Source organism: Acinonyx jubatus, chromosome E3, assembly GCF_027475565.1.
Source record: "Acinonyx jubatus isolate Ajub_Pintada_27869175 chromosome E3, VMU_Ajub_asm_v1.0, whole genome shotgun sequence".
NCBI lineage: Eukaryota > Metazoa > Chordata > Mammalia > Carnivora > Felidae > Acinonyx > Acinonyx jubatus.
The window spans coordinates 27022372-27046799 of record NC_069398.1 but is presented as its reverse complement, the minus strand read 5'-3'; the positions used below and the strand labels follow the sequence as shown (position 1 = coordinate 27046799).

General features: G+C 52.7%; 1 protein-coding gene and 1 long non-coding RNA gene across 2 annotated transcripts in view; both read right to left on the bottom strand.

Moving 5' to 3' along the window:
- LOC106980719 (NADPH--cytochrome P450 reductase) overlaps positions 1–24428 on the bottom strand; it is a 62805-nt gene that overhangs the window by 16755 nt on the left and 21622 nt on the right. The window contains exon 2 of the mRNA XM_027041976.2: positions 12231–12421. Coding sequence (XP_026897777.1) covers positions 12231–12409 — 179 coding nt within the window. The 5' untranslated portion in view covers positions 12410–12421. The remainder of the gene's footprint in view (positions 1–12230; positions 12422–24428) is intronic.
- LOC128313679 (uncharacterized) lies at positions 4166–12224 on the bottom strand. The gene is made up of 2 exons (XR_008294693.1): positions 7485–12224; positions 4166–6937 (listed from the first exon to the last, which is right to left on the bottom strand). It is a non-coding gene; the product is annotated as an uncharacterized LOC128313679 (long non-coding RNA).

Here is a 24428-nt window from a genome sequence, read left to right as displayed (position 1 = left end):
AGCAGAATCCACCCTCCCCCCCCACCCCACCTCCCGCAAAGCCCTGATGCCAGGCTCAAGGTGGCAGAGTTCATCTGCTTGGCCTGTGCAAGGCCACACCTGAGCGCCCTCAAAAGGTCTAACCCAACCTGACAGCTTCATCCTGGGATGTGCCCCTGGAACCTGATCTTCCCCAGGTGGAAGACTCGGTGACTGGGGCCTTCCTGGTTTCCAGTCCAAATCCCTTCCTTTGGAAGTGGGGAAATGCAGCCTGCAAGCCAGGACCAAAGGGGCTGATGGTCCTATGCCCTGCTGAGCCCCCCAGGGGACTGCTCCAACTCTGCTGGTCAACTCCACAGGGCACCCTCCTCATGCATCTGGGGTGTCCCTGTCCAGGAAGGGGCCCCCTCCCGAGGGGCATCAGCGTGGTCTGCAGCAGAGACACGTCTGGAACTGACCTTCTCAAGGTTGGCTCGTCCCGCGGAGAGGAGTACGTGCACCCCATGGTTTCTCTCCTGACCCCCGGGACTTAAGGGAAGAGGCAGCTTCCGGCTGTCTCCGGGAAACAGGCAGGGAGCCTGCGGCTAGGAAGTCGGGCTCTGTCCATCTCTCCGCAGGCCGGCAGACTGGCCCGGGACTCTAAAAGTTCTCCCCAGCCCTCTCGAAGTGTCTGCTGAGCCCCTGCCTACGTCTGTCCCCACGGGCGCAGGCAGGACTTGGGACTCCAGCCTGAGACCTCCCGTGATCCCCTGCGTTTGGGCGTACACCCCTCCTCCTTCTGTATGGACCGAGGGAAGGAGAAAACCTTTCCAACCCCGACTCGGGTCTCCTTGGTAACTGTTTATATCGGAGTCCTTTCTCCCTACTTCCTCCCCCTTTCCCAATTAAAAAAAAAAAAAAAAAGGGAAGTCTTGAGGCTGAATAGAGCTCTTCTAGACACTAGAAGGCAGCTGTGCAGGTTGCTATGGCTGGGCTGTCTCTCCACAAAGGAAGCGGCATTGATCCCGCTGCCAGGGCGCCTCAGGATCATATTAAATTAGTTCTGGTTCCTGTCTTCCTCCCCACAAAAGAACTATGGGCAGCAGAGCCCAAGATGCGGGGCCCAGGTCACCTGGGAGCAGCATGTATGCAGAGGGCAGGCCTGCCCCCCACAAGGTGGACCCCACATTCGCTGCGGAGACATTTCCTCCCGGCGGCGGGGGGGGGGGGGCGGGGGGGCAGCCCATCAGAGGCCCCCCAGGACAAAAAGCCAGCAGAGGAGATGGCAGCTGGGTCGGGCTTGGAGCCCAGAGACCACACGGGTCCAATTAGAATTTTCTACTCCCAAATTGGGAGCAGGAGTCTCTCCATCCAAGCTTCAGAAGTCAACTGCGGGATGCACGAAAGGGAGGGCGGATGAAAGCACTGAGTCACTTGCATGAAGATGAACCAAGATGTCCCCGGAGTGATTCATTTCCTTTCCAGTCCCGGCAACACGCAGAGGAGTTTGGAAAACTCCGACTCGAGTGTCCTTTTCTACAGCACGGATTTCTCCTGAGACTCTCCCCTGCCCTTGGCGACACAAGAGGCAGCCAGGCAGCCGCTGTGGAACAGCTGCCTTCTGGGGCCAGTGTGGTGGCCGGTTCTCCACCCCCAGGGGCAAGGAGCCTGCCACCAGAGAGGGGTGAGCCGGGGCAGGCCAGCCAGGGCTGTGGCTGAAAGCAAACGGTGTGCAAGAGCCGCCTTTTGTGAATACAAAGTGATTCCCCGGAGCTTAAATAAGAACCAGCAGGTGAACAAGGGCAGATCAGCAGGGGGCACCCCGGGAGGACACTGCCACCAGCAGTGGCTGCCCTCTGGCAGGTGGGAGGTCATGAGTCAAAGCCAAAGCAGGGAATGGGAAGTATAACTTATTGAGTGCCTACTGTATGACAGTTAGTATTCAAGGAACTCTATACTGTATTTCATTTAATCTTCCTCACCCTGCCAGATGGCCTCTTGGATTTCACAGCCAAGGGCAGCGAGGCTCTGGGGACAGTGGGAAGCCAACTCCGGGCCTGTGGAAGCCCAGAGCCACAGCAGCGCACGGCCGCCCCCATGAGCAGAGCAGACTGTGTGCCCCCATCCCACCCCGTGGGGCCAACCACCGCTGACAGGAGTCACCAGGCACGCTCAGAGAGCACACTTCCCAGCCCCTCCCGGGGATCCTCGGCCCTTGTCATTTGGCATGTTCGGAGGCTCGAGGGGGCTGCCGTTTCCTTCAGGGACGTCCTACCATACAGCCTTCAACGCGTATCCACCAACACGCACATCAGGCCTCCACACCTGCCGTGCGTGGCCCAGGTGGCCTGCCTTCCCAACACCGCGGGGCAGCACGCTGGCCTCTCCCTTCCAGCCCTACAGACCCCCGGGGCGGTGCCTCTGGAAGACTGGGTGCGGGCAGGGTCAGCGCTCTTGTGCAGGAGAGCGAGAGAGACACTGAGGTCCACGGCCCTGCTCGGGGTTATTTGCCAGTGACAGTGACAGACAGAAGTCATCCTCTGCTCAGATGCCTTGTCTCTTGTCTCCATCGGCTTTGCCATTTGCAAATGGAGATGACAGCCCTGTTTTACAAAAGCCCCAGCCCAGAACCCTTTCTCTGCAGTGCTGACACCTTCTGCTCTGCGTGCGCTGTTCTCCTCGGAACCTCAGGCCCCTTGCCAGTGCCCGCCGGTCAATGCCAGTGCCACTGGGTGACCTTCCTCCAAGCCACTCCAGCTGCTCTCAGGACTCTGCCCCGGTTCAGTCCTTCCCTTGGGTCCCCTTTAGTGTCAGATAAAACCCACCCCGGGGAAGGCCCGAGGCCCTGTAAAATTTACCCCCAGCCTTTTCTCTCCTGTCTCAGCTCGGTGACCCCTGACCCCCACTGTGACTCCCAACCCACTAGTAACCCTGATGCTCTCCATGACCCGACCCCCTCCATCAACCTCAGTCCCCTCCACGAGCCCCAATGCCTCCGTGACCCCCAACTCCCTTGCTGACCCCCGACTCCTTCATGATTCCCAATTCCGTCAGCGACCCTCGACTCCCTTCATGACACCTAACTCCCTCAGGGACCTCTACCTGGGCTCTGGCAGACACACCATTGCCAGCGGAGCCCTGGCTTCTGCACACGTCTCTGCTCTGTGTGCCCTGCTCTGTCTGTGCCACGGACCCTCGCCGATGTCCTCCTGTCTATGCCAACGCCAGCTTTCTACTTAGCCTCCCAGACTCAGTTTGGGGGCACCTCAATCCTGACGTGCCCACCCATGGAGGGCTGACCCTCTTCTGCATTCCCACCGCCTCTAGCAACACTCCTCTCTCCCACATGCACGAGAGCCCCCAAGGACACTGCTTACCCCTGCGCCCTGGTGCCTGGCACAGAGAGGGAACCACGGGCTGTGAGCACCGGGTGCTACTCAGTGAGGTCGAGAGGTCCACGCCTTCCCGGACAGGCCACCTTTGGAGTTGTAGGCACAAGGCAGAATGGCAAAGCCACTCCGGTCTCATCAGGGGACAGGGAGGAAGGAGAGGCAGTGAAGCCGCTCACGGTCGGGGGGGGGGGGGCAGTGGAAAACCCAGGTCTGCGCTTGCGGGGGCGGCGTGAATACCCCAGAGCCCCTCTTCTCGCCACTTCCCGACGGCGGGAGGCTTCAGGCACTGTCCACCCTCCGCGTCCACAGAAGCCTATCCTACACACTCTCCTCTTTGCACAACTCCTGTGTGTTTCTATTTTCACCTTCGGCAGAGCCAAGGACGTCTCTCTAGCAAGAGTGACCCTGAACTGGATGCGGACGAAGTCCGGCTCATTCTCCATCTGTCGGCACCCGCCAGACGCAGGCGGATGGAAACGAAGTTGGCGGCCTCGGCTCCTGGATTTCCTGGCCCTTCTGTCGAGAGCAAGCCCCCAGATAAAGATCACATAGGAAAATGAGCTCCTCTGTGGCTTTCAGAAGCAAGCCCCAGTGGGATGGAATGGGCAAAATCCAGACTGTGGGAAACTGAAACAAACGATCTGGTTCTGGAACAAAAACGCTGCAGGGAAAAACCAGGGATGGAGGGGAAGCCTGTTCAGTGAGAGACTTCCTGTCATGTTGAGGAGAAGCCAGGCCCCGAAGGCCGTAGCCACATAATTCCATTCACATGACATTTGGGAAAAGGCAAAAGTACAGGGACACAAATAAGATCATGGTCACTAGAGGTGGGGGTGGGTGGGTATTAACTGCAAAGGGACACAGTGGGGGGAGGGGGTCACGGGGACTTTGGGTAAAAGGAATTTATTCAAAGTCCCTCCCCCTCGCCCCCAATCAAACTTAAAGACAAAACTCACAGGTGTCTGCACTTGGCCCTAACTCTTTGTTTTTCTAGGTCAAGGTGCCCTACATTCTCAGAAAACAGACCCAACTACAAAATGTATTCTCCTCTAGCCTGACTACAATCTGCATCCTAGATGAGCCCCCCCAAAAAACCTGCCACTTTCTGTTCTGCCTGGCCAAGAATCAAGCCCCTCCCCATACCCTCCCCCCCCCCCACCCCCGCCGGCACAGCTGCGACCCTTATCACATCCTTAAAACAAAAAATGCTTACAAGGTCCAGCCCGACCGGGGGTGACACCTCTCTTGATGTCTGGCCCCTCTCCTCCCTTGGCGAGTGAATAAACTCTGTCCTGCTTGTTGCCCCGCTCTTTGTGCAATTCTTTGCCGCCCACCATCACCGGCCACCCTAACACGTGCAATGTTCTAGATCTTGATCGTAACACTGGCTGCACAACCGCATACCTCTTTTAGGACTCATCTGCACATAAATTATACCTCCACATACCTGGCCCTCCGAGGGAGGGAGACTTTTAAGATTTATTTATCAACGGCAGTGCAACTGCAATCTTGTTTAGATCCTGAATTTTTGAAGAAGTGTGAAAAAAATAGATACGTATCAGTCAATCAGGGAACGACAAACAAACGCTCCTGGGTGCCTGAGAGTCCCGAAGCTTGCCGCTGGCTCTCAGGTGTGAGGACAATGGCAGAGAGTTGTGTTCAAAAAGGAGAGGAGAAGGCCGAACTATTTTCACATTTCACATGAAGTGTTTCCAATTTGCTAAGAAATCCTGATTCCTTTATTCAGATCCATATATGACTAATTATGAAATTGGACTGCTTTAAGATAAGCCAGGAGCAGCGGGGACGGGAGGAAACAAGCCCCCACGGTGGGTGGGGGGCTGTGTTCACATCTTCTGGGCTCTGTCCTTTGGCGTTTGTTTGAAACGTTCCACAATAAAAAGCTTTGTTTTTCTTTCAAGCTCAGGCACCAGACGTGAGGCCAGAGGTATGTGTGGAGGCCACTTGGGCGCTTCTTGCCTCCAGCAGAGCAGAGGAGGAGCCCAGCGGCCCAGGCTGGGCCGGGCTGGCCACCAGCTCAGCTTTACCACCACTGGCGGGCGTCACCGTGGGGCCAGAGCCTCGGATTCTTTTTCAAGAGAAGCTGAAAGTCTGGGTTTGATATGCCACCCTTTTCAACGTTCTAATTTCAAATAATGTCGTAATTTAAAAATGTAAAACTCCCTTGGGGCGCCTGGGCGGCTCAGGCCTCTGGAGCCTGCTTCAGATTCTGTGTCTCCCTCTCTCTCTGTCCCTACCCCGCTCACAGTTCTTTCTCTCTCAAAAATAAACATTAAAAAAAAAAATTTTTTTTTAATTAAAAAATAAATAAATGAAATAAAATAAATTAAAAAATGTAAAACTCCCATGTAAGCCAAGGTCAGCCTGTGGGCCACTTTGCCCAAGAGGCAGCCACAGGTACATGTTAGTGCTAGTCCAACAGTGGACCCGGACAGGAATGGGACGCTGTCTCTGCATCATGGGAGGCAGAAATACAAATGGCCATGCGACAAGAGGGGTGCTCCACTCAGAGCGCTGTGTTACGTGTGCGAGCTAAGTGGGGGCTCCGGGGGGGTCCTGGAGCTTCAGACTCCCGTGGGAACCATCACACCCCGGGTGCCCTGCGACTAAGAGCTGCCCTAGCGTGGAATGCTCTGTCCAGAGGCACAAGCTGAGTGAAGGCTGAGGACTAAGTGTGAGTGGATGGCAAGGAGCCACTTTCGGAATTATTACCACCGTCACTAAGAGAACGTGCTGCTCTCTTGAACAAGCCTTTAATTGCTATTAATATAACTCAGAAGATCTCCCTGGGGTAAACAACTATGTTTGTGGATTAAAAGGTTCAATACTGAAGGGCACCTGGGTGGTTCAGTTGTTTGAGCATCCGACTTTGGCTCAGGTCATGATCTCACGGTTCGTAAGTTTGAGTCCCACATCAGGTTCGCTGCTGTCAGCGCAGAGCCCGCTTCAGATCCTCTGTCCCCCTCGCTCTGCCCCTACCCCACTTGCACACGTGCGTGCGCTCTCTCTCTCTCTCTCTCTCAAAAATAATAAATATTAAAGAAATAAAAAAATAAAAGGCTCAATACTGTAAAGTGCCAATTAATTTATAGATTTGATCCAATCCCAACTAAAACCCCAGCAGGGTTTGTTTTCTCCCCGCTTTGGTTTTGGTGGACATTGACATTCTGGTCTAAAAGTTACATGGAATGTCAAGGGCCTGAAGAAGACAAAAGAATCTTAGAAGAAAACAAAGCTGGGGGACTTGGCCTACAGATATCAAGTCCAGAGTGACTATGGGATCACAGAAAATGGAATAGTGTGGTCCCGATGAAGCAACAGAAAACAGATCCATAGGACAGAACAGTCTAGAAACTGACCCGCATACAGACAGTTACCTGATTTATATCACCAGTGACACTGAAGGGCAGTGGGAAGAGACTGGCCTTTATAACACCTCGTGCTGTGACCAGTGGATGGATATCCGATGGGGGAAAAATGAACCTCGAAGCACCACACACAACTTGCCAAAGCCAAGTCGACGTCAGCTGCATGGAGGTCTAAGTTTAAAGGCTACACCAAGGAAGCTTTCAGAAGGAAACATAAAGAGAACGTTTTTTAGGACCATGGGATAAGTTACGATTTCTTAAACTGGACACAGAAACATCAACCGTCAAGGTTTAAGGTCAACCAAAAGGTTGAGGAATTGGGCTAAGTGTAAGTCAAGCACTTCCGCTCATCAAAAGGCACCAGTAAGAGAGTAAGGAGCAAGTCACAGAAGCGAGATCGTATCTGCAGTGCATTTATCTAACAAAGGCCTCATATCTAGACTATAAAGAACCCTGGCAAATGAACAGGGCCACCAACCCAGTGGAAGAAACGGGCAAAGTCTTGAGCAAACAGACGTTCACAAAGGTATCTAAATGGCCAATAAACATTATGACAGACAAGGTCGTAGGTCTTCAGGGAAACGCAACTCACGACAGGATGCTACTGCACGCCTGTTTGAGTGGCTACGATGAAAAAGGTGATAAAAGTAAGCGTGAGGAGGGGACGTGCCCATGACCTGCCAGTGCCACGTCACAGCACACACGGAACAGAAACATGGCCTTATGGGGACTAAAACACACCTACCAGAATGTTCACGGTAGCACTGTTTGCAACTGTTCTCCCGACCGGGAACCGGCGAAATGTCCGTCATCATCAGAAAGAATAAATCACAGATTATTCACAGAATGGAATACCAAATGAGACCAAAGAACTCCACGTAAACTTCAGAGTGCATGCTCCGTGACACAGACAACATGGGGCCATTTTGGTTACACACGTCCTTCAAACCGTGCACTACGACCCGTGTCCTTCTGTTTGCATGTTATATACACTTCAGCAAAAAGGTGACGAACAAAACAAAACAGTCCTTCCAGAACTGACCTTCCCTCTGACCCTCCCTGGTCTCTTGTTCCTCGCCTCCCCCCGTCGGCCACAGGGACCAGAGAGACAGAGGAGCGGCGAGTGGCCTCACCCTGCTACCCACAGCTCATGCTCAGCCTTAACAAGAGAAACAAAAGCCTAAGAGAAAAAGCCAGTGTCTTCCTTCTAGCAGCCTGGCCTCTCTTCTCTAGTCACCCCATCCCCTGCTGCTTGCAAAGGGTCCAAATCTCTACACTTTGGGTTTTGCTCTGCTCCCTTGCTCCGCCTACGCCCAGAGGCATCCTGTCTCCCCGTTTCCCAAACCTGCTCTGAGCAGCTGCCTGGTGCAGACTCTTCACGCCCAGCCAGGCCCGCGTGTCCCATCAACTGTGCCCTCACTGTGCGAGCCCCGGGACTCCCTTTTCTGGCCTCCCCATCTCTCTCGGGCCCACGTCCTGTAGCGCCCCCCACCACCTGCCTCCCGATGACCCTCCATCCGCCCCCCACGCAGTCCACGAGGGGCCCTGCTGAAATCAGGCAGCGTGGCAAAGGGGGAAGTGTGGCTTGTGGAGTCTGCAGGTGTGGCTTGATAAGCTGGCCCTGCGACTTGTAAGTGACGTGACTTGGGCAAACTCCGAGGCTACTTGCGTCTCAGCTTCCTCATCGGCAAAGTGGGGTAATAAAGCCTTCCTTGTAGGGCTCTTGTGAGACAGGATGTGATATTAATAGTAAGGATAAAAACAATAATACGTGCCATTCAAGGGCAAGGCCATGACCAAGAGCACCAGGACCTGGGCAAAGCGCTCACTGATGATGTCATTTCAGTGCCAGTCCCATGAGATAAGGACGCTTATCGTTTCCAGAGCACAGACATAAAAAAGATAAAGTCACGGCCAACGTCTTCACGTGCCTTCTAGGTGATGGAGGCAGGACTACAACCTTTGTCACCCAACTCTGGGCCCTAGAACATATCCCCTGCACTGTGAAGGGGTCCCCTGCGGAGGGTACACATGACCCGGCCCCAGCAGGCTTCCACATGGTATGTCGAGGGACAAGAGACCCTGTGGAGTGAGCGGACACAGAAACAGGAAGGCTGAAACTTTAGGATTACGAAGAGGGAAGGGCAGTTTTAGCATCCCCGCAAAGAGACAGAATCTACAAACTTTAGGCTTTTGGTTTTATTTCAGGTCCATCTCATGAGGCTGGAGAGGTGACGGGGAGGATGGTGGCTCCATGTGCTCGTATGGCACGCCCACGTCCTCTCTTGGAGTGCGGTGGGACATCTCCGCTTTACAGACAAGGAAACTCAGGGCCACTGGAAACTGGGACCCGGACACTGATCCCTTATCTTGAGTACCACATTCCCCCCGCCCAAAATACCTTCCACCCCAGGAAGGTACCTGGCTGGACCAACCCCGGATGCAAGAGGCCGGATTCCTGCTCGCCTGCCGGTCCCACCCGCTGGCCCTCTGCGGGCAAAGCCCTCTGAGCCTCGGGATGTGGCAGCACCTTCTAGGACCTGCTCAACACCACCTCCCTCAGCACACCCTCCTGCCCCCTTTTTCTCAGAGTTCCTGGAGCCTGTGTCTCCTGGCCTGGCCCTGAGACTTCCCAGCCACGCCCTGCCCAGCGTGCCGGGCTGTCGCAGAGGCCATGCTTAGGCGATGCACACAAAAGCATTTCATAAAGCATTTCTACAGGTACCACTCAACGTCCTGACGGCTCAGTTTTGTTAATGTAAACACCACCTTTGTCTTCTTGACACGAAATATACTCTGACAGACTCAGCAGCCACCAGCACCAGGAACATACTAGGTGCTGTCACCTCCAGCACCTCACTTAATGCTCACATGAGCCCCGGGAGGTGGGGTCATTCCCCTCCAGAGGGGAAAACTGAGGCAAGGTGAAGGGAGGACCTCACCCAGGATGTGAGCTCGAACACAGGGACTTCCTCTATTTTATCTGTGGCTACCTGGGACACAGTGGGGCCTCAGTGGATATCTGCTGAGCTTTCGGCAAACAGGAAACTAATGTCCTGTCAGTGGTACAAGAACTGAGTCCTTTGAATATCTCCTGTGACGCTTGAAGACCGTAACTTTTCCAGGGGAGACAATGGTTACCAAAACTGGGAGAGGGAATTAGGAGGGGATGTGACCCTGAGCGCCCAGCCTGCCCAGCCTGGGGAATCCTGGCCCCGAGTGTGTGAAACCACGGCCTGCACCTGAGACCCACTCCCAGCAGGACTCAGGGAGCCCCCAAGGGCAGGGCTGGGCCCCAGGGCTCCCTCAGCACAGGGCCTCACTCAAAGCTGCCTGCAGGTGTCCAGGGTTGGAGTTTGGGTAGAACATAGCCAACAGCGAATGTGAAGAAGTGACCTGACTGCAGGAAGGATTCGGAACTCAGTCTTGGGGGGACAGTGGTTTCGTCACCATATCACTCCTTCACTGTCATGTTTTTATAGCTAATGACCATCTGTACTCTTAATATTTTCATTAAGCTAATTTACCTTTGTACTTAAACTTCTTACAAGGAAGCTTTCTGGAAGGTTGAAAAACATCAGTAAAGTAAAAAGAATATGGGGGCACCTGGGCAGCTTAGTTGGTTAAGGGTCCGACTCTTGGTTTTGGCTCAGGTTTATGAGATCGAACCCCATGTCAGGCTCTGTGCTGACAGTGAGGAGGCTGCTTGGGATTCTCTCCTTTTCTCTCTGTCCCTCCCCTTGCTTACGCTCTCTCTCTCAAAATAAACTTAGGAAAAAAAAAAAAAAAACATTAAAAAACAAACAGTGCCATTAGTAAACTCAAGCCGGAGACTGTGTGTGATATCGTGACTTATAATAAATACGAATTTGGGTTTTGTACTGTTTCTGGCACAGAGCTCCTAAAACCCTTGGCATTTCCTAAGTGATAAAAACAATAAAGGTGTCTTCCTTTCCTCATAACCAGCCCCTTTCAGCCACTCTGGAGTTTATGTGAATAAAGCAATTTCTGGAAAGCCCTGAAGGATGGGGATGGTTGCCAGGGGGAACCAACCATGTGGTCAGAGGGTGTGAATTTCCAGGCCTGCTGCTGACCTCTGGGGACGGGGGAACTGGTGGGTGAATGAACCCCCAGTGGCAGATGATTTAATCAGTCGCACCTACACCTACATTAAAACCCAAGAGCACAGGGTTTGGAGAACTTCAAGTGTCAGGCTGCTGAACACTTCCTTGGAGGTGCTGGGAGGGTGGCGCCCCCACCGAGGGTATAAAACTCCGCAGCTTTCCCCATACCTTGCCCTCTGCATCTCTTCCATCTGGCTGTTAAGGACTTCTTTCTTTCTTTCTTTTTTTAATGTTTATTTTTGAGAGAGAGAGACAGAGCAGGAGCTGGAGGAGGGGCAGATGTCACCATAAAGCCTGACGTGCAGCTTGAACCCATGAACCGTGAGACCACGGCCTGAGCCGGAGTCGGACGCTTAACCAACTGAGTCACCTAGGCGCCCCTGGCTATTACTGTCTTCTATCCTTTAAAATAAACTGGTAACCTTGTAATAAGGAAACTGCTTTCCTGAGCTCTGTGAGCCACAGCAGCCAATGAATCAAACCTGAGGAGGCTGGTTTCTAGCTCTGGTTTTTGGCTGATAAGTACAGGTGATGCTGGGACTCGAGACTCGTGTCTGAAGCTGGGGGCAGTCTTGTGGGACCAGGTCCCCCACCCAGAGGACCCGAGGCTAACTCCAGGCAGACGGTTTCACACATGGAGGCATCCCAAGGGTGTGCAAGAACTCCCCATACATCTGGTCACAGAACTATTCAGTGCGGGTCTCGAGGAGAAGAGAAAACCAGTTTTCCTCCTCTGCTGTCGCCCCCAAAGCTCTAAGCTTGAGGCTGCTCTCTTCATTTGAAAAGGGAAATTGGCAAGCGTTAGGTGGTAAAGATGCATCAGCACCAAACTGCAACCCTGTCCATGTCAGTGATGCAACAGGACGGAAAGACAGTGAGCTGCGCCTCCCGACGTGGTCCTTTGCCAATAGCTCCGCTACGACCCATATGTTCACAAAACTGTCATAGACAGAAAGATCACGGGCCTGGGGTCAAACATGAACCGGGTGCCGGCTGCAGCTCTGCCCTGTGCTAAGGACCTCGGGCAGTACTTGTAGTGCCCCTGAACCTCAGCTTATCTACCTGTGAAATGGCACCTTGTACTCTGGTCCCTGTGAGGTGCCAACGAGAGATTCGAACAAGCGGACAGACGTAAAAGAACCTCGTAAACCCTAACGTGCTATGGAAACATGAGGGGTTAGGCTAAGGTAGCTCTGAGGCACAGGCCACCGATAAGGCGATGTCCCCGATTGAGCCCCAAATGCGGCAAGGCCACCTGCACCTCTGTCGCCTGGCTCTCTCCTGACCGAGGTCTGAGGACAGGGCACCGCTGGGACTGATGGACGGGCTCTGGAATGCAGAGAGGGATCTGGAGCACAGTCACTTACACTGGCTGAATTCTGGTGAACTCGGGGACTTCGTCTTTTTTCTTTCTGAAGAGGAACCAGTAGGTCAGGAGGCCCATGATGAGTGAAAACAGAATCATGTCTGTCATGCTGAAAAGAGACACTTCTTCAGCCACTGTCTCAGACACTGTGGCGCTGGCATCCACGTTGGAATCCCCCATGGCGAGAGGAATCTGCAGGGAGAGAAAGGGACACGTATGAGCAGGGAGAAGTGGGGTCTGCCTGAGGCCCACGGGGGCGCACCCCCACCCCTCAAAGCTTCAGCCTGGGTCTCAGGGCCCCAAGGGCTACAGCAGCAGGCAAGGCACCGGGGCAGGAGCTGCTGGCCCCTCCAAGACACAGCTGCAGCTTTGGGTGGAAACTAAAATATTAAATGGCCCTGTGGAGCCCAAGGACGTCCTACAGATGGAGCTGGGACTGGGGTCCCTGCAAACAGAGAACAGAAGCCACAGGCTCCCAGGGACACCGAGCCTCCTCCAGCCCCACATGGGCTTGGTTCCACATGAGAACGGGGACCATTTCGAGGCAAATCTTTTCCCCAACTGTGTGACAGGCCTGGGTGGCCCTAAACCCTGCACATTCCAAAGGCCTCCAGGGCTGGCCCTTGGACGGCTGCTGGGAAATCACTTCTGAGCCCTGGGAAGACGCCGCCTGATGAGCGTGGACCTTACAGATGGTTTACTGAGGCACTCGGCCAGGCTCAGATGGTTCACGTTAACCATGTCATTCAGGATGAAGGGCTGGGGTTCTGGACCGCATCGTCTGGGTTTGACGTCCGGGATGCGGGAGACAGGGTAGATGAGGTTAGCGATGCGGCGCTCCACGCCTGCTAGGCTGACTCCCATACAAACCCCACACATGAAGGCGGCCGGTGAGCCCCCCTGGTTGGTAACACTTTATACGTGTCGCCACGCGTCGTTGCTGGGAGTGTTAAGCCCTGGCTGCTGACTCCAGCGGGCAAGGCCAACTGGAAGCTCGTGCCTGGTTTCTGCCGGACTCGGCCTATGGAGCCTTCTCCTTTGCTGGTTTCTGTCTGTGCCATAATATCCTTCTGCCATAATAAACTGCAACAGGGGGTGAGAGAGCTTTCTCTGCGAGTCCTGGCGAATCATGGAGCCTGACAGTGGTCCCGGGGACCCTCAGCACACCAACCTCATTCGTTCCCTGGAAAGATGCCCCCCCTGGTCCTGCCACCACTGAAACCCGGCAGAGAGGCAGGTCCGAGTCCACAAAGGGCAACGTGGGGAACCTGAAAGCCCGGCAGGACACTTCTGCCACTTATCGAGGCTGAGCTCACCTCTGCAACCTCGTCACTCGATTTTGCAATTGCCGCTGTTAACCAAGTGGGCAGCTCTCACCACTACCAGGCTTCCCAGCCTCAGCGGGGAAAGCCTTCGTCACATCTCGGCAGCTCAGGCACGGGAGATTGCCTCACATCTGCCTTCCGCTCGCTGTCCCGGCCGCTGGGAAACAACTCCAAGGTTGGCCCCCGCAGCCACTCTGGCATCCGAGGGCCCCGGCACCAGCTCTGCCCTTCTGTGGCCTGTCGGGCACGGGCCACTCAGAGCAGACTCTTGGGCTCAGCTGTCTGCTTTCTCGTTCATCTGAGGTGCTTTTCTAATGACTCAGTTCCTGCGATAATCATATTTGATATATTTCATATTCAAGGATGAACTCACGCACGTTGAAGATTTATTCAATGTTTGTTCTGCACGTCCTCCTGTCCAACCCTGCCAGTGTGGTCTGGCACACCCACAGGTCTTCTGTCTGCCAAGCTCTCACAGAACCATGGAGGGAGAGGATCCGTCCCACAGGGTCATGCCGTGCAGACCCTCGGAGCCCGGCTGACACAGGAAAGCCCCCCTGTCCCCCACCGGCTCAAGGAACAGCAAACGTCAGCTCCCTGTCCCATGGCCCTTTCTCCCCCTGACTCAGGCCACCCAGCCCCCCTTACTGCGGGGAGACTCCTGGCCATGAAGGAAAATGACCAATGATCGTTTCCTGACACCTATGTGAGCTGCCCACGCCATCTAGAAAGCTCATTCTGCAGGGGGCTCCCGCAGGGATGGTGTGTCGGAGGGCAGTGGATTCACAGTCCCACATTTGGTTCCAGCTGCCCAGGCCACTGCCACAGACCTCTAAGGGGCCTGCTCCATGCAGGAGCCAGAGGGAGCCTTTTAAAAAGTAAGCCAGATCAAGTCACCTCCCTAACCCAAATCCTCAAATGGCTTCATGTCCTACTGAGCACAAAATCTAAAAGCTCTGCCCCCTCCACCTTTCTTACCGCTCTCACCTCGCCTCACCAGTCACACTGGCCTCCCTGCTACTGCTCAAGCCTCCAGGTCTGCTCCTGCCTCAGGGCCTTTGCACACGTTAATGCTGCTGCCTGGACTCCATTCCTCTAGTTATCTGTAGGGTTCTCTCCCTCACTTCGTTCAGATCTCTGCTCAGATGTCACCATCTCAGAGAGACTCTGCCTCAGTATAGTTTCTGGTCGTTCTCCCTCCCCATACTCCGTCTCAGCACTGATCACTACCTGGCATTACGTTATACGTTCCTTCCACTGACTGCAGGGTCAGCCCACAAGAGCAGGACTTCATTTTGTTCACAGCCTGACATACAGATTACCGGGTGGCTTTATAATCTGCAAAGCATCACACAGATAACACATCATTACCGCAGTTTGTGAGGCTACGTTCACTTTCCTTCCCTCTGGCTCTGATACCTGACCATACTGCCTCCTTTGGCATCTGCGCCACTCCCCTCAAGTTCAGAGGAACAACCCCATACATTCTTGCACCCCAGGGAGACGACCAGGCACTGCCCACCGGGATGCTGACTCCCTGCAGCAAGCCAGGGTGGGGCTCAGGCCCTGAGGCCTGACCGGGACGGGGGACAAGGCCAGCACTCAGGGGTCTCAAAAGCACTGAGAGCAGCTTTGACTGCAAGGTGTAAAACTTCAGACAAGAGCGGCAGAGGAGCAGTAGAAAAGACCCGGAGATCATGATCATTTTATCCGAGGCCTCCTTCTACTCTGGGGAAGTGAAGGCTCCAAGGACTGCTGAAACCAAGAAAGGGGCCCCAGCTTCCCAGGGGAGGGCTGTGTTCAGGACCCATGTAGGCAGGATGATCTAAGAGACACGAGCCTTTCCCCTGCTCTGCTGTGAGCTCCCGAACGAGGAATAGTATTGGAAGTACCTCTGTATCTGGCACAGAGTGGAAAGGAAGGACTGGCAGACTGGCAAGAAGGAAGCCACGCTGAGAGGAAAGCCCTTTACCCCTACGCTTCCCATACGAGAACAGCAGCAGTGTGACTGGGGCAGAAGCCATGAACAGCTGCTAAACCATTATTTTCACACCGAGTCACTGTTTTCACACTGAAGCACACACACAAGACACCCACCTATATCCCCAGCCTAAGTCTCTGCACCCCTGCCCCAGTGCCTTTACACGTGCCTGAGACGCTTTTCCTCCAGTTGCTTCCTGACAATCTCAGCTCGACTGTCACTACCAAGCACTGTGCCAGGGTCATACTTTCCTGGCACAGTGCCTGGCACACAATCTAATGCAGAATAACTACCCGTGGAATGGATGGAAGGTGTCAGTGAATATATTATGACATGTGAAATATAAAATTTGCATGAACCGATAATACATAACAAGCAGATTTAAAAGGCATCTGGTGCTGGCGGTGTGCCCAAGTGGTGATCTGCTAGGACAGAGGTTCCCAAACTTTCTCTGCTCACGGAGCCCCTGGTAGCTTAGTAAAATTTCCACGGTCTCCCCAGGCCCGTGGCTACTTTGTTTATGAAGCAGTCAGGTCCAAACAGCCCCTGAAAACCCAGCCTGGCAAAGACACAAGTCGGCCAAAGAAAGGCAGCGTGAGCTAATGTTCAAAACTAGCAACCCAAGCTGGTATACTTCACGCAGAGTTTGACAGATGTCACTTGCACCGCGCTGGTAGATTAGGTGCCTCTGGGAGTGTGCCCTGAGCCACCTCTGCACGGTCTGGTATAAAACCACTCTCCTCTGATGGCTGAAAGATTGTGATAAGAAAATCTTGGATGTCCTGTTTTACAAGAATGTTCCCCACTTCAAGTATGGCAGGGTGACTGACTGCAGGACAGTCCGTCAGAGACCCTCCAAGGAGACTCTGGGAGCCCTGTGCACTCTTTCTGCCCTGGAACAGTCTCTAATCCGTAGGCCGTTTCTTCTTCCCACATTTAGTGAAGAGGAGGAACGCTGGGAAGTGCAGAGCTCTTGGGGTCAAAGGCAACACTTGTCCGCAGCAGAAACAAAAAAAACAAAACCAAAAAGGAAAATGTACATGAGAAAACAGAGCAACTTCTTAACCGGAGCAGGCTCTCGGCCACAGGGCTGCGGCTTGAATGTTCTCCTCTGGAAAATTAGGCACGGAAAAAAGGGCACATCAGATCTGATCTTTTACTACAAGTTAGGTCTGTACATAGAGCTTTTGTTTTTATTAGAAAAGAACATTACATGGGGCACCTGGGTGGCTCGGTCGGTTGGGCGTCCGACTTCGGCTCAGGTCATGGTCTTGCGGCTCTGGAGTTCGAGGCCCACCGTCAGGCTCTGTGCTGGCAGCTCGGAGCCTGGAGCCTGCTACGGATTCTGTGTCTCCCTCTCTCTCTGCTTCAACCCCAGTTACACTGTCTGTCTGTCTCTCTCAAAAATAAATAAACATTAAAAAAAGAAGAAGACAATTACATACAGAAAAGGACACACGTAGGTAGGCAGACAGATATGAGAGAAACCATTCCTCCTGAATTTCAACAGGTGATGCCGCAGGCCAAGGGTGACTCGTCCTAGCACGTCTGAAAAGGCAAACAAGGCAGAAGGGCCCTTTCTCCATCTGACTCTTCACAACACCGCAGTGTAAAATCATCCTCAAGGAAGTACTTATGGCTTTGCGTTTACTGTATGCAATTTCTGGTCAGTAAACAAGACTGATTGAGCAACCCGGCACCGATACCGGGGTGAGCCGGTCTCCTAAAGCAGCAACGAGGAGGGAAGAAGCCTGAGCAAGCGATTTAGTTTGTCCCTCAGGCGTGCACATCACCCAGCGGCAGTCACCGGCACCTTATGGCGTCCACCCTCAGCTGCGGTGGGAATAGCATCTGCTCAAGTTCACAAATCTCTGCCAATGAGTAGTGGTTTCAAGATGAGGGGAGACCGGGGCTCCTGGGTGGCTCAGGTGGTTACACGTCCGACTTTGGCTCAGGTCATGATCTCACGATCTCAAGAGTTCTAGCCCTGTATCGGGTTCTGCACCGACACTGTGGAGCCTGCTTGGGATTCTCTCTCCTCTCTCTGCCTCTCCTCCACTTGCGCTCTCTCTCTCTCTCTCAAATAAATAAACTTAAAAAAAAAAAGTCTTAAAAAAAAAAAAGGTGAGGAAAAACCCTCAAGGGAGCCAAGCCTGCTCCCGCCTAACAGCTTATCCTCCAGAGATGGGGGGGAGGGGGTGCTCAGGGGAAGGGCCCTCCCCAAGGCGGCCTCTAAAAAGCAGGGCTCAAGAAAGCAGCAGATTCCTCTCTAGCAACTTGCCCACCAAGTTGACCCTGCAAACCGAGACACGGCCACTGTGGATTTCTCTGGAGTCACCGTTTTTAGGGTTCACTTGGTTTCTTGAATCTGCAGGTTTGAGGACTTGCAGCCATTATTTCTTTGACTATCTTTCCAGCTCCCCACCCCCCTTTCTCTACTGCCAGGATGACGATGACGTAAACATGTTTTGTGGCGGGTCCTCCAAGTCCCTGAGGCTCCGTTCACTTTTTTCCGCCTCATGTCTCTCCATTGCTCCCCGCTGACTAGATAATTCCATCAAGCACTCTACCTTCAAGTTCCCTTGTCTTCACCATTCTACTATGGCGCCATCCATGGAGCTTTCGCCATGGTATTTTTCAGTTCTAAGAGGATTGTCTGGCTCTCCTTTATATCTTGTAGGATTCCAACATCGATGTCACTTTGATCACTGTTGACTGTTTTTTTCTCATTCAAGTTGAAATTTTCCTAGTGTTCAGTACGGGGAGTGATTTGTGACTGTGTCCTGGGCATTCTGGGAAGAGCGTTGTTACACTCTGAGTCTTATTTATATGCTCTCTTTCATCAGGTCTTCTCTGCCACCATGAGGGTTGGGGGATGGAAGGCGCCAACTCATTGCTGTCATTCATAAGCATGTCCCGGCCAGTACAACGTCATGGGGGAATAAATTGAGCTCTGAGGAAGGTGAAGGTAAGATCATCTGAGACAATCAAAGAAGGGACACCCAGGGACTAACATCATGAAAAAATGACCCCGGCCCAGCAGCCAGATAAGGAAGATAAGAGGGTTTAGACAGGGGAAGTGCATACCAAGGCTCGAACCGTAGAAGAGCAGTAGCTACAGAATCTGGAGCGCCTCAAGTGTGCTACGATGGGATGTGTTTGTATGTGTGGGTGCACAGGTGGTCAGAAAGAGACAAGCTTTTGGAAATAGGCCGAGACCAGTGTGCAAAGGGGCCAGGAGCCCTCTATATGTGTCTGGGGCCTTTGGGCCCTGGGCAGCCAGGGACAACCGGGCAGGGGTGTGGCATGATTAACACCTATGCCATTGGTGGGAACCTGGACAATGGTGCCTCCACCCACCATGTCAGTACAATCACGAGGCCTTGACCAAGGCATCCTGATCTGGCACGTGCTCAGGCCAACATTCCACAGCACGCTGATGACCTACCCCCCCCCCCCCCCCCCCCCACAAAATGGGACTTGTGGGTGTGATCTGGAGACACATGACTGGGCCTGTATCTGATGCAATGATGTAAAAGAGGAAGGAAGCCAGGAGAACTAGATGTGTCAGAGCATGACTTGGCAAGAAGGAAGCAAGACAGCCAGCATCACTCAGCACAAATTGAGCTGACAAAGCCCAGAGGAGCAGACCACTGGGACTGTAGCTGCCATAGAGGACCACACGGGCTTGCTCCCACCACTCCCTCTGGGGCCACGGCCACCTGGCCTGAACTCCAAGTGGGGTGAACCCACAGCTCTCCTACACTCTTGGCAAATACTCCAGGGCATTTGGTGGGGATACTTAGTAACACCACTAAAAGTTAGCACAGGGTGGGGCGCCTGAGTGGCTCAGTCCATTGAGCATCCGACTTTGACTCAGGGATCTGCGACCTCTCGGTCTGTGAGTTCGAGCCCCGCGTCGGGCTCTGTGCTGACAGCTCAGAGTCTGGAGCCTGCTTCAGATTCTGTGTTTCCCTCTCTCTCTGCCCCTCCTCCACTCATGCTCTCTCAAAAATAAACATTAAAAAAAAAGAAAGAAAGAAAATGTTTTAAAAGTTAGCACAGGGCAACTGATGGGCACAACATACTTCACAGGAGCTCTATGAGATACTAGAAAATATATGTATCAGTCTCTGCCTCCAGTTCCTGGGACACAGCTCCTAAAACCCTTGTAATTTCCTAAGCAATAAAAAGCACAAAGAGCATCTCTTGTTCTAATGAGACTCTGGGTGGGCTCCTGGAGGGGAGATGGCCACCAGAGAGACAAGGCATAACTGGCAGCTTGGAACTTTCAGCCCTGCCTGTCCCCTTCTCCAGAGAGGGAGTTAATGACTGAGCATGCTACCCGAGGAAGCGGGAGCACCAAGATCCCAATAGTACAGGGTTCAGAGGGTGTCCACATACCAGCACGGGTGATGCCCCCCGACTCCTGCACTTGGGGCCCCTCCCAGACCCCACCCTGCGTATCTCTTCACCTTGTTGTTCACCGGTATCCTTTATCATGTCCTTTAATAAATGTGTTTCCCTGCGTGGCGTGAACTGCTCTAGCAAGTAAACTGAACTTGAGGAGAGGGTTGTAGGACCCCCCCCACTTTTACTGCTGATTAGTCATATGCACAGGTGACAACCTGGATTTGCAATTGGCATCTGAAGTCGGGGGGAGCAGCCCTGTGGGACTGAGCCCTTCACGTGCGGGATCTGACATCAGCCCCAGGTAGATGGAGTCAGAGTTGAGTTCAACTGTAAGGGTACCCAGTTCCTGTCACAGAATTGCTTGTTGTGGGGGACCCCCACCCCCACATCTGGGGTCAGAAGTGCTGTGAGTGTGGGCTTTTCTCATATAAGGTCATACCAGTTCATCCTGCTGCCTAGACCTTTGCCTCAATTAATTCTTAACACAAATGAGGAAACGAGAAACACAGGAAGCTGGAGGACATGCCTTAGTTTACTCACTGGGCAGACCAGTTCTGAAGTCTGCTCTGCCTCTAGAGCATCAGCAGGAATAGGAGCGACAGGCTTTTGAGAAGCCCCAACAGAACCCTCCCCGCAGGGCAGGTTATGGTTCACACGGCACATCCACGCAGGAGGCCTCAGCACGGACCATGGTACTCTCCTACGCTTGACGGAAGTGGGACCGGGGGGCCCTGGGTGGCTCAGTCGGTTTAGCGTCCGCCTCTTGATTTTTGCTCAGGTCATGATCCCAGGGTCGTGAGATCAAGCCCCACATCAGCTCTGCAATGAGTGTGGAGCCTGCTTAAGATATTTTCTCTCTCTCTCCCCTCCCTCCCTCTGCCCCTCCACTGCTCATCCTTGCTCTTGAGCTCTTTCTCTATAATAAAAAAAATAATAAGGGGTACCTGGGTGGCTCAGCTGGTTAAGCATCTGACTCTTGGTTTCAGCTCAGGTCATGATCTCATGGTTTGGGGGTTTGAGCCCCGTGTCAGGCTCTGTGCTTACAGCTCAGAGCCTGGAGCCTGCGTCAGATTCTGTGTCTCCCTCGCTCTCTGCCCCTCCCCTGCTCAGGCTCTGTCTCTGTCTCTCTAAAATGAATAAACGTTAAAAAAAATGTCTTTAAAAAAAAAAAAAAAAAAAAGAGAGGGAGAGTTACAGAAGGGCTCCACATTTATCATCAAAGACAAATTGAAACACAATCAGAAAGAGTCCCTGGGCTGGGAAGTCCCCTGGGGCACCCGGGTGGCTCAGTCAGGTAGGGGTCCAACCCTTGATTTAGGCTCAGGTCATGATTTCAGTGTTTGTGAGTTCAAGCCCCGCATCAGGCTTTGTGCTGACAGCCTGCTTGGGATTCTCTCTGCCCCTTCCTTGCTTGTTCTCTATCTCTCTCAAAACAAATCAATGTTAAAAATAATTAAAAAAAAAAAAAAAAAAAGAGTCCCAGGATGGAGCGGTCCTCAAAACATGCCACATGAGAAACAGTACAGGAAGGTTTACCGTAAAGAGGATTCAGAGGCAGCGGGACCATCTGCTCTTTGGGTAATCAGAGAACAGAGGAGGGAGAGGTCTCCTGAGGGCAGAAGTGAGCCCTGGTAATGGGGGACAGAGATTTATACGCTGTTCAAGGAGAACTTTCTAATAAAGGAGTCTGAAGGGAGAATGAGTAGCTGTGAAGCAGGGCCCCCATCATAAGAGATGTGTCAACAGAAGGCTGGGTAACTCAATGACAGAGAGAGTGCCTGCCATCCCCGAAGCCTGGGAATAGACCAGCCAAGTGTATGCTCATTAACCTGGACTGGTTGAGGTTGGTGATTAAGGCCAGAGGGGCAAAGCCCAAGTCTCTGACCTGAGTTAATACTGAAATATGGGTTCTTGGATCTCTTTCACGGAACCCTTTGAGACACACAGACACACACAGTTCTAGTTCATAGTCAACAAGAGCCATGGAAAGCAAAGGCAGATGATGACACAGTGATGGGAGATCCCACAGCACAGCCTAAGGACTCAGAAAAGAGGAAGAACAACAGGGAGGCTGAGAAGAGAGCTCTGAAAAAGGAAGGCGGACGTACTGACTCTCTGGATTAAGACACCAGTCCCAAGAACACTGGGACTTCACACAGAGTGGGGCTTTCAGCTTTAATGAGGAGCCCCTTTGGGGCTTCTGCCTTCCCAGGGACGCCATCATCATGTCTACACTGCGTCTTTACCCACCCACCTCGGTCTGCACAGACTCAAAATGTTACTGTTAGCAGTCCTGAAGAAGAGAGCAACAACAGAAAGAATCGATCCCTGCAGCTATGAAAAAGGAGTGCACTACCCCCACCCACGGGAACAGGGCTGAATCTCACAGACACGATGCTGAACGAGAGAAGTCAAATATGTAAGAGCACCAACCGCTTATGGATGAACTTCAAGAAATAGACAGAAGTAATCTACAGGGACAGGCATCAGACTCGTGGTTACCTCTGGGGCCCGAGTCACGAGCGGGAGACACCAGGGACGCTCCTGGCACACTGGGCGATGTGCACTATCTTGCTCTGGGGTGGCAGCAGCAGGGAGTCTGTCCGCATAAAACTCCCGCGAGTGGCGCACTCACGGTCTGTGCCCTTGACCGCGTGCGAGTCACACCGCAGCGCGAGTGTATGTCCACAATACAAAGGCACGTGTGCTTGGTCTCAGTGATAGAAAAGCATGTACATGTACACATAAAGTGACACGTCAGAGGATCGCCCCAAAAACAGTGCCTCAGGGATGAGGTTTTAATTTTTTTCTCACTTCCTTTTTAACGTATTATTTGTTTGCATTTTAAATAATGAGTGTGCGTTACTTACTGGGCCAGAAGAATATTTGAAAGCTGTTTTCTCATGGGAAAAAAAAAAAACAAAAACGCCCAGGCCTCTGGGTCTAGGGAGCCCTTTCGCGAGCTACACCTCTCGCTAGGACTGACAGCATGCTCACTGCAGCTTCGAAGAACCCCAAGCTGGACGCTCAGGTGTCCAAGCCACACAATGGGGGCTCTAAGCAGGGAGAACTATAGGCCTCTCACTGGAAGACGGCCAAAACCTACCAAACATGAAAAGTTATATTCCTCTTGTGAAACCACTAATGAAATAGAAAAATTATGTATTTCTCCAGAAAAATGATCCAGAGGGATTTCCTCTAGGGAATGTCTACACTATGACCAGAGAGATAAGTGTCTAAAGAGCTCTTTGCTTTGTCTTTTTTTGGGGGGGGGAGAGAGAGAGTGTGCACACCTGTGCAAATGGTGGGGGAGGGACAGGAGAGAGAATCCTAAGCAGGCTCTGTGCTCCACATAGAGCCAGATGTGGGGCTCGATCCCATGACCCTGGGATCATGACCTGAGCCGAAACCAAGAGGCGGATGCTCAAGAGACTAAGACATCCAGGTGTCCCTGTCTGTCCGCTTTAATGAGATGGCAGGCATTTGTGACATTCACATGTTACATCGGAAATTAAAAATAAATACACGGCAGCTGGGTTTCTTACTGCTGTAGAAGGGAGCTACAAATGCAGACAGAAACGGGATGCCAGCTGCATTGTTGCACTGGAATTGGAGGGTGTGTGTGGGCATGGAAACGTGTGTGTGCGGGGTGTATTTCTTAGTTTTGTCTGCGGAGAGGGCCGAGTGAGGATACCCCAGGACCAAGGACCCATCTAGCCCCCCAGATCCTGGTTTCTAAACAGTGTTCCCCATCAGAAGGAACCAGGGCTCCCTGCAGAAATGGCCGACTCCAGAACTGGGACAGGAAAATAATGACTGGGCCTGGGTCACCTTGCAGTGCAGAAAAGTAACGAAGGGCTTAAAGAATGAGGGGGATGCGTCAAAAGGACGTAGGGTCCTGGAAAGGGTTCCCACTGGCCAAATCTGGGACAATTTGAACACCTAAATAAATACCAGAGCGACAGATTAGAACCCATTGGACAAAAGAACAGGACACAAGTCAATACTGATATAAATAACTTGCAAGTCAAAGTTTGATGAGAAGGAGGACAGCCTGGCTGATACCACCGTAACCAAGTGATCCAAGGTAATGGCTCCAGGGGTGCCTGGATGGCTCAGTTGGTTAAGTGTCTGCCTTTGGCTCAGGTCATGATCTCACGGCTTGTGAGTTCAAGCCCTGCATTGGGCTCTGTGCTGACAGCTCAGAGCCTGGAGCCTGCTTCAGATTCTGTGTTTCCCTCTCTCTCTGCCTCTCCCTCACTCACTGTCTGTCTCTCTCTCAAAAATAAATAAACATTAAAAAATTAAAATAAAAAAAAGTAATGGCTCCAATACTGGGACAAAGTGACACTGCCCACCACCTTTCATGGTGCTCTAAAGGACACAATGCCATTTCTGTGATACTCTGCCGAAAATATATAATCTGAATCTTATCATGGTCAGATCCACCCTGAGGAACATACTACAAAGTATGGCCTTT